General features: G+C 32.5%; 1 protein-coding gene across 4 annotated transcripts in view; it reads left to right on the top strand.

Annotated features, from left to right (window-relative positions):
- The first annotated feature begins 1,872 nt into the window (after positions 1–1,872).
- The window catches only part of RECA3 (RECA homolog 3), a 16,419-nt gene continuing 7,657 nt past the window's right edge, over positions 1,873–10,634 (top strand). Inside the window, exons 1-5 of one of the 4 annotated variants that reach the window (XM_021444466.2) lie at positions 1,873–2,240; positions 2,826–3,148; positions 6,067–6,127; positions 7,469–7,674; positions 9,806–9,893. In XM_021444466.2, the coding sequence (XP_021300141.1) occupies positions 3,065–3,148; positions 6,067–6,127; positions 7,469–7,674; positions 9,806–9,893 (439 nt within the window). In that variant the 5' untranslated portion in view covers positions 1,873–2,240; positions 2,826–3,064. Of the gene's footprint in view, positions 2,241–2,820; positions 3,149–6,066; positions 6,128–7,456; positions 7,675–9,805; positions 9,894–10,634 lie in introns of all 4 variants that reach the window. The other 3 variants (XM_021444467.2, XM_021444464.2, XM_021444465.2) reach the window with 3 other exon arrangements.

The raw sequence follows: 10,634 nt of genomic DNA, 5'->3' as shown, positions 1-10,634 counted from the left end.
ATCAATTAAATTAAGTTCATTAAGCATGTGTTCTAATTTGGCTATGTATGGCGATTGACTTATGTTTACCCAAGCCATGAATCAAATCATCTAAGTGACGTGAACATACACTATTCAAATCTTAGTCTAACCTAAAATTTCTTTGCCGAGTTTCAATTAGATACACAAATCAATTAATTGTTGGCTAGGCAATTAAAGGCATTAAGAATATATTTAAATAAGTAAAACGATACCCTTTCATGATAAGTAATAGAAAAACCATTGTTTAGACTACATGTTAAAATCCACCATAATCCTAAATAAGCAAATTAGTTCATAATATCTAAATAAAACACTTTCCAAAGAAATTTAGTCATGAATTCAAGACAAGAAAATAAGACTAACACAAAAAAAGAGAAAGAAACTAATGTTGAATCCTGGTAAATCTTGAAAGTCTCTCAATTGCTTTTAAAATCTTGATTGATTCGCAGCTCCAATTCTACAGAAAAGCTATTGCCGTCTCCCCTCTAAATGCTCTCAAAAAGGCTTTTAATATGTGAAAAGGTGCCCTACTTTCCAACTTTTCATCAAAAGTTTAATTATGGAAATCAAGGTGGCACCGTGGCATCGTAAGAAGCCATGCTCTTAGCCTTTAGTATGATGCACCCATCCAGCCCAACACAGCGACAATGGTCACTTTAGCGCCGCAGCCTTGAGTGACTCAACACCATGGCCTTAATCACCGTGCTGCCTTGTGTGTAGTCTATATCTATCTATCATCTTCAAACATGATTTTACTTTTATCTGGTCTAAACTGGGTGAAGTGGTAAACATAAAAATTGTAGCCCATTCTCTGAGCTTTTTAATGATTGAAAAATCACATCAATTGGACTTCCCACAGCATGTACCAGTGACACCTTCACCATACTTGTGCTATCATAAGTCAATTTCACCTTACTCATCACATATCCTGCGCATAACCATGAGAGAAATCGACATTGACTCTTCTAAAAGTAAATTAAATCAAAATAAAGCAAAATTAAATTAAACACAACTTAATTTAACTATTTAACATGTAATCTAATTTAACTTATAAAAATAACTAAAATGCTCAAATTCGAGCTTAAAACTCAAAGGTCTAGCTACTAATGTCCTTAAAATGTGTTAAAAATAACTTTATATAATAGAGTTATTATCCTTAGCTCCCCAAGGGAAAAGGAGCACTGATTGGTGCTCCCAAGGGAAGGGAGCTTTGGTGCTACCCCCTAAGGGAGCATCGGGCCATACAGGGAGCTTTTTTTTAATTAATATAAAAAAATAAAATTTTATAATAGTAATTTTAAAAATTAATCAAGAGTAAAATTATCTTTTTATCTTAGCCACATCATCAAGTGGATGAAAATACTAACGGTGGACTAGTGGCTAAACTTATATGTCTAGTGAAAAATATTTTTTTGGGATAAAGTGTTTATTTTAAAACCTAATGAACCTTCATGTAATTTCGATTAAAACTTAAAAGAAAGAGTATTTTACCTTAAAATAAATAGCTAAAATTTATCAAATCAGTTAATTTGTTTTCATTTATAAAAGAGATGTCTAAATACTATGGATTCGCATTTATGTTGAAAAAGAGGATATAGATAAAAAATAATATTAAGCATTCAAAGTTAAAAATTATCATTTTAAAGTATTTTTTACTAAAATAAATAAAAGTGAAAAAAATAAAATTTTTTAAAATAAAAAACTACTTAATTTTGACATAAAATGTATAAAAAAATTAATTCAATTGAGAATGACATATATAAATTAATTAACCCAATCAATTATTCTAGTTTTATATATATTATGGATTACATATATTATATGTATGTCATCAGATTTTAATTTTATTTTTCTTCAGCCGTGTAGCGCGGTATCGTCCTTGTTGGATTTAAATTTCAACCAAATATTTTGTAAGTGAATTATGTGAAACCGCGGTCGGCCTTGTCTAGTCGCTTTCCCGTCGTTCTATCTCTTTCTCTCTCCCTTCTTCCTCCTTTCTCGGTTTTCCGCCCTTTCTTCCTTCTCCCTTTTTCGCGGTTGCCATTTTCCGTTCTCCCCTTGTCCCCTCGTTGTTTCGCGTTTGGTTGAGCATTGGTGCCCAGCTATCGCCGCCGGTCAGCCCATTCAGCCGGAGGCAGCTTGGACCTCTCCCTTCCCTCTACCTTGTCCTTCAGTCTCCCTCTCTCTCCATTCAAATAGCTGAGAATCCAGGATTCAGGGTCTGTGATACTTTCTTTTTTGAACTTTCTGTTTTATAATTTTTGTCATGGAAAATAAAGTATTTTATTTTGCAGGAAATCAAATTGGTTTCACATTTTTTTGTGCTAATTTTTTGCATTATCTTGTTTTAAAATTTAGTATTATATGGGGATTGATTATTGGTCTATTTTGTGTTGTTTGACTTGTAAGTAAGAGATGTTGTGTTCTATGGTGAATTTTGTTGTTGAAACTTGTCTTAATTTAAGAAATTTGGTTATATGATATTTAAGAAAATTATCTTTTTTATTGGAAATTGTGATGGGCAAAAATGTGTGAAAAAAGTTCCTTGAAATGTTATATAAGATTCTAGCAGATGGAATTAATTCAATTCTCTTTTGTTTTCTGATGGGTTAAACAATGTTTCTTTGGCTTACTTAAATCTTAATGTTTCTTTAGGCTTTCTTCTTTCTTTAGCTTTTATTATGTCTAGCTGATATGCCGGTCTTAAACTCTGTACCATTAATGATAGTTTGTTCGAGATTTGGCAAAGCCAGGCATGGATGATATTTATGATAGTTTGTTTGTGTGTTACATGCTTAGTGCAGGGACCTATCAACTACTTATAACCAATTACACCTGAACTTGAAGAGTGAGTGAGCTGTCCTGCCCTTGAGGAGTGGCGATTGCAGAGATTGCATGGTAATGCTTCACACCACAAAGCAAAAACCCACAAAATTCGAATAATTTCACAAAAAAAAAAACCCTACCAAAACCTTGAAAAGGAAAACCCCAGCAAAATTAAACAGAAAAAAAATGCTTAAGTGAAAAGCAAAGAAGACAAAGAATGGCGATCTCTTTTCCATTTCTTACTCTCAATGTTGTGTCAAGATCATCCCGGTTCTTCTCTTTACTCCCTTGTTTCCCTCAGGTTTAATCTCTCATTTCCTCTTATAGTATCAATATCAACATTTTATATATATATATATATATAATATTCTTTTATGTTGTTTGTTTTGTTTTTGTTTTTTTGAAATGACCTGTTTAAGTGGTGCTTATAATGCAGTGAGATTTTGCCTGTAGCTTTCTTTCCTATTTTTTTTTTTGGTGCATTGAGGAAAGTTGAAACGGGTGGAGAACTGTTTGGAAATTAATGTTTAAAGATTTATAGGTATTGAATGAAAGGGGATGACATTTGAGGCTATTTGATAAAACTGTCTTTATGGATTTCTGGGTTAAAATGAAGGGAAGGATAGTTTGTGAAGCTGTTAGCGGCTGCAAAAGTTTAATTGACTTTAATCACTTGATCAAACCTCAGTTGATTTTAAAAGTAAAATAGTTGCATCTGCCAAAATTTATGTTCTGTTTCAAGCTTTTGAGAATTTAGGTAGTATGGACTGTAAGATTTTGAGCCTCAAAACCATAGTAATATATGGATAGCTTTTACTAGTTACGCTTTGAAACATATCTATTATGATCTTAGAATGAATCATGAAGCAAACTAGAAAGGTTTATGTAGATCAATTCAATAATCAATTTGAATCTATTCATATACTTTTGGAACTTCTTAACAAACTAGAAAATTTCATTTTGTAGTTGAATACATTTATGACAATTTAAAATGTCAACAATTAACTCCTAACATCATTGCTTTCCTTTGCTGACGGTGGCCTGACAAATTTGCATGCTTTTTTTTCCAGCCTCAGGAAATCAATGTACTTCCATAGGTTAGGTGTTTCAATGAGTTTTATATAGAGGTTTCTTTAGTTTTTATTCCTTTTGGGTTACATAAAATGAACCCGTCCCAATCTTACTTTTTTCTAAGTTTAGAAGATGTATACTTCAATTGCTTCCAATCATATTTTGATCTTTTTTAAAGCACTGAGGTAGGGGAAGGTGATGCACTTGAGTATGCTAGAAGTATACCAAGATGAAAGCTAAGATGAAAAACCATAAATGCATGAAGACATAGGAAAGCCATGGTGGAAAGTAATGCACTCAAAAGAAATGGTTGTCTTAGCAAGACTGTGTTGAGGTTATAGTGAGGAATAGAAAGTGCTTTGTAAGTCATCTAAGTCATATGTTATAGGGTGACTGAAAAATGTAATGGGGATGGTCCGTTAGCCTTTTCGTATGTGGCTAGTGTTTTTAAAATTGGATTGGGGCTGTCAGTTCAACCAAGAACCAGTAGGGTCAACGGTTCAAAAGATGATACGAAATCAAGTTTATGTCAAACCTGTCAAAATAAAAAACAATGGCAAAAACTTGGACCAAGCTGGATAGGAAGCCAAATAAAATTTTGAAGTTTGTAATTATGGACCTCACTTGTTGATGAAAACTTCAAAATTTCCTTTTCACAATTCACCCTTCATGTTGAACCAATGTTTTAATTACTGAATTGCTTGTTGAACCAATAAAGGGCTTTTTTTGGGTTGATTTGGGCCAAATGCACACCAAAAAGTTAATTTCTCTAAAGATAAAGAAATATTGCTTGTGTTTATATTTCTTTTCATTTTATTTTTGTTTAAGTGCAGCATTAGGTACTAAAGAAAACATGAAATAAGGAATGCATTTCATGTTTTAAAAGTTGTGATTTAAAATTTTTTAAAAGCATAGTCTTAATTACACCTTAATTGACACTAAATCTTAATTAAGGCTATTTAAGGAAGTTAAAGGCACATGGGGGCCAATGGCTTCAAAATTTTATTTCAAAAAGTGTATTTGTTAGCTTATTTTACATATTGTTAAATGTAAAGAATGGGTTGTGAGAAGGAAAATTTGACTTTTTCTTCAACAGGTGGGGATTGATAGATTTCAAAAATCTTTGGCTCCTTATCTAGTTTTGTTTGGGTTTTTACTCTATTTTTTCAATTTTGATCCAATTGGCTTATACTTGGTTTTATGACATCTTCTGAACTGTTGACCCTACTTCTCAGTTCATCTGGTCAAATTCGCCAGATCCTGTTTTGAAGCACTGCATTTAACAATGTGTAGGCTAGGCTGACAAATACATTTTTAAAACTCACAAAATTTGAAGTGATGGCTCCCCCATTGCATCATCCATGTGCCTTTTTACTTAAACAGTCTTAATTAAGGTGCAATTAAGATTATGTCTTTTTTCTTTAAAATTCAAATCACAACTTTTAAAATGTCGAAATCTGTGCATTTCTATTTAATGGTCGCTTCTTACTTAATGCTGCACTTAAACATGAAAAATTAAAAAGAAAAGAAATATAGACACAAGCAATATTTCTTTTGTCTTTGAAGAAAATAGTTGTTGGGTGCTCATTTGGACTGACCGGTTGAACCTGCCCTACCGGAGGTTGGCCTCTTACCAGTTCAACAAGCGATCTGGTTATTAAAACATGGTATGTGGCATCATAGTGATAAAATACATTTTTCTAAGCAGACTTTGAGCTGTATGGACAGCTCTTCACCGTAGAATCCTTAGATCGTAGGCATCAATTGATTCTAGTTTTAATTTGGCTTTTGAGGCTGCTCTTGAATATTTAATCTAGAAGACACTGTGACTCATTTTTCGTTAAAAAAGGATAACAGATTTCTACATGATATTAGCCCATTAATATTGGTAACATTTATACTGGTATGTGTTTTGACTTTAGATTGATTTTTAAATTTGACATGCTTGCTTCATAGATATTTTTGATGCAGTGATGCTTATGATTGTTTCTTTGTACCCATAGTTCTTCAATCATGCTTTTCTTTAAACTAGTTTTGTTTCTGCTCCTCTTCGTTTTCTTTGCCTTGTTTCTTAATAAAGTTTAACAATGACTCATCGCATTTCTGGACCTTCATGTATCTTATTGTCCTTGGACATTGTTGCTCCAGTATGCAACAAGGGAAGCAATCACTTGTATTGGGGCTCCCACCTACCATTTTTCTTCTGCGGGTATCATCTCTTTCACTCTCTACTTGTCTCTCTCATGTATCTATCTATTTATTCGTTTAACATAGAAACTATGATGTGCTCATAAATGTTTGTAAGGTGTTGTATCGTCATAGTTATGTGACTAATGCTTAACCTTATGAATAAAATTAATGGTTTAAAATATCTATTGGTCTCTGATTATTGCATTTCAAAATGAAAATTATTGTCCCTATCAAGGGATATCATAGATATAGTATTGGAGTAGTAAAGGAGGTTCAGAAGTCAGGTTCTTGGTCAAAGTGACTTTTCTGTGAAGTTGGAACATTTGGCTGAAGTACCTGTGTCATCATAGTGTAGTTGTGGCTACTAAATCTGTGTTTGTATTGGCACTTGCCACTGACTCTTTGGACATTGCTTGTCATCAATGCAATTCATTGTTGGAATGCTTTTGCCAGAAATTGCATGGTGAAGCAAAAAAAAAAAAGGAAAACCTATTTTAGCTATGGAAAATTTGGTGATTATTGGAGCTAAAGATTTGCCAATAATTTTTATTTGTCTTGGTATCTCAAGAGAATATGAGAGGAATACGTGAAGGAAAGAAGATGAGAGAAAGCACCGAAAAGAAAACAAAAATGGGTGGCTTCAGAAGCAAGAAAATGTGATAGAAAAGGGGGAGAAGAAACAAGGACGGAAATGGAGCAAAAAAAAATTGTTTCACCTAGACCAAATCCAGTGACTAATGCGGCTTTAGATTTTTGCAGTTTTAAATTTGTTTGTGTTTCTATAGAATCTATTAGAGGGAGCTAGAATAAATAAAGAAGATGAGAGAATAAAGTACCAATTAAAAAGGGGAAAGAAATATGTATGGCTTCACAAGGTAGAGAACATGGTAGAGAGAAAGGAAAGAAGAAAAAAAAGAGATGGAGATCAAGCAGCATAAAGAGCATGAAGAGAAGGATTGTTGGGTTTCTTAAGGTTGTTTACAGTTTGGTTGTAAGTTTTGACTTTGTTTTTGGGTTGTGCCACTTGGACCAAATGTTAAGTTCAATTGTTTAAGCAAATAGCATATAGTTTAAGAGATAAAGAGATTGATTTGCTTTTGGAAAGAAATTGCATTCTAGCTACTTCACTGAAAACTATTCATTTAGTTTTAGATTTTTTTTTGATGAAATAAAATGGTGAATTGATAATGTTAAAAAAATATTTCAATCATTGGGCTGTGATTTGGCCCTAGCTTTGTTTGTAGTTTATATAATGTAGAAGTCTTGTGTAAAGTTTTACATCTTGTGAATTCAAAGGACGAGCAATTAAATCCCATTGCATGGCAAAATAATGTTTTCAACCTTTCAGCGGATGTTTCAGAGTGTGAATTTGATGAATTTCATGATGATAACAAAGAAACAAAGAAAGACACTGCACTACGTCAGGCTCTCTCGCAGCTTGCTGGTGACTTTGGTAGAGAGTCTATGTTGTCTTTGCAGCGTTTTTTCAACTCAAGGTGTGCTCCTGTGATATCTACAGGATCATTAAAGCTTGATCTAGCACTTGGCATTGGAGGATTACCAAAGGTGAAGAGCTGCAATGCTTAGTTTTCCTATTAGCACATTTCTTTTCTAAGGAACACATTATTTTTTCTTAAAATTTTTTACTTGCCACTTTTTGGTCAATCACTTATGCTGAATGGTCGGTATAAGATGGCAAACAATCGGATATCTCATGCATGATGTTGTTTAAAGATATGTGACATATTTCTGCCCTTCTTTCTTTGGAAATTTAACCTCATATTCTTCTGCTGTAACTCACATAGGGAGGTTAAAGGGTTACTGGAGGTGTTGACTTTTTCCTTTCTTGTGCTTAGACATTACTATGCTTGTTGTTTATTGATAATTAATATGTGCAGTTCCTTCTTTTTTTATTTTGAGAAATCATGTGTATTGCTACATGATTTAATTGATCAGTGTGCGTCAAAATTTTGTATGCCTTTCTGTTTTTGCTTCCCTTAATTGACTTTGGGTGGAAGATCTAAATTGTTTAATGGATTCAAACCCCTGACTAGTGTTGTGTACTCTACTTTTCCAATAACTGCATAGTTATGTTGGTTTTCTCTTAAGGGTATCTCAGGGACCATTTATTTCCTGTGAAGTTAATGTCCCTTGTGATCTAATTATGCGTAAACCTGGATTGTTCTTTGCAAATAAGCTTTATATATTGGGTTTTGCAGTCAAGACTATTTTAGCAATTATTATTAGTTTTTTCTCAGAAGTTAGACTTATGATATCTTCATTTGGACCTAATCTCCTTGGTTGAGGGAAGAATTCCTTAGCTTTTTATGCATATGTTTAAGAGGCGTTAGTGAGGTGCACCTTGATGCATGGTGGAACCAAATAGCCTTGAGGCATAAAAAATTTAATGTTGGTATAAATGTTGTTGTTTCCTGGCATTTATACACCTATGTTTAAGAGGATTTGGTGAGGCACACCTTGATGCAAAGTGGAACCAAACAGCCTTGAGGCATAAAATATTTGGTGTTTGGTACAGATGATACTGTCTTGTTTCTAGTGAACCATGAAAAGCCCATTCTGCTATTACTATAGTCTCTATTTGTTTTTCGCTTTAATTATCATTACTGCTCTTTAGTTTCCAAGTATATTGTATTAAATTTGCATTTTAGCCAAAAACAATATAAAATTTATTTTATATGTTTCTTTGGTTATCATATATTTATATCTTTCACAAGATATCTTCAAATTTTTATGTTTTTCTCATGATAGTTTTCATAATTATTATTTCAACTTAGTAATATTTAATTAGTTGCTTTAAATTTTAACAAAAAAATGAACAATGAAAAAGCTTATGCCTCAATGCTTTGAGGCTTATGCTTCACCTTGCTAAAGGTAAATTCTTCAATTTACACTTTTGTCTTTTAAAAAATAGCTATGTGCTGCATGATGTTCTTACTTTAATTCTTCAATTCTTCTTTCTCTAGCCTTGCATTCTGTGCATTTATTATGAAAGGAATGCCTATACCTTTTTTTTTTAATTTATTTTTATTAAACAGTTGGTTTCTGTAAAACTTAAATTAGAAGAGAAAGCTTAGACATGTATTTTTCACCCACTTCATTTGTTGTTCTTGCTTTCCGTTCGGCTCCAAATGTTGACCAGTAATTGTAATAAAGAATTGCGTATGATATTGTTTAAAGCTCGTGCATTATTTTTTTTAATATTTTACCTTCATTTATCATTTTCTTACACAAGAACTTTTTTTGAGAATTACTTACACAAGAACCTAAGGATGACATTGTTAAGAACCAGTCAACCTAAGTTTTAGCTTCATAGGATGGGATGAAACAAACATTATATGCCCTAAAATGTCCCCTCCCTTGAAAAAATTTCTGAGTTTGCAAGTAATCCAAGCATAGGTCCTCTACATATCATGTTCTGAGATTAATTTTTGTAACAAAATAATCTGACCTTTCCCCTACATGCATGCACACAAGCGCACACATTTTTTGATAGAATATTTATATTTTATATATGTTTTACATAGAAAATTCCAGTAGTTATAAATAAAAAGTACTTGATTCTTAATACATCATGAAAGAGGCTGCAATTTTATTCTATTTCATGTTTAAGTTAGCTGCTATAAAGTAAAATAACTTTGTCATAATATCATTTTGATCTCTGTTATGCATTATACAGGGAAGAATGGTTGAAATTTATGGGCAAGAAGCATCTGGCAAGACAACATTAGCACTTCATATAATCAAAGAAGCACAAAAGCTTGGAGGTGCCATTAATTTTTCTTCCCTTGCTTTGTAGTTGGAATCATTTGGATTTTGTAGTATTAGTTGCACTTCTTTTGCTTAACAAGGGAACCAAGAAACTGCTTTATAACTTACTAGTCCTGGAATATGTGTCAACATATGGAAGGAGTTGAAAAGAGAAAGAGGGTTAAAATTAGAAGGAGATATTGCATCTGTTTTGTTTTGTTTATTTCAAAAGAGAGAAAATTGGATCAGTTGAGAGATGAGGAAAAAGATAAATTAAATAATGCCATATTATATAATGACTTGTTATTATATTTTCAACTTGTTTTAAGTTATAATTGGTATATTAGTTCGATATTTTATTGATCATGTACTTCTCTTTTCTGGCTTAAGTCAATGCTGATGAATATATTGATAAAAATCTGTAGACTTGTTTGCCAACTCAAAGGTTCAGTTGCATTGAATTGGTCATAGGGAACTTATTACCTCTTTAAGTCTACTTTTGCATTGTCCTTGATGACTGTGGGCTACATTTCTGGTTGTTTGTCACTATCATCCAAGTTATGCTGATTTTTGGAAAATAAACATTGTGCAATAAAGTGCTAGGCAATGCTGGGAAACATTTTATTGTTGGCAAATGTAAAAGAAACTGGCAATTTCAAGATTATATGTTGACGGCTTATCAATTTATTTTATTGACTATATTCCAGATTTGTAGGAGTTATTTTAGGGAAATTATTTCCTTTCTCTATTTTCCTCCT

The sequence above is a fragment of the Theobroma umbraticum genome, unplaced genomic scaffold, assembly GCF_002168275.2.
Source record: "Theobroma umbraticum cultivar Fairchild unplaced genomic scaffold, ASM216827v3 scaffold_60.0, whole genome shotgun sequence".
Classification (NCBI taxonomy): domain Eukaryota; kingdom Viridiplantae; phylum Streptophyta; class Magnoliopsida; order Malvales; family Malvaceae; genus Theobroma; species Theobroma umbraticum.
The sequence above is the reverse complement of the archived record's forward strand: the minus strand, read 5'-3'. Positions and strand labels throughout refer to the sequence as shown.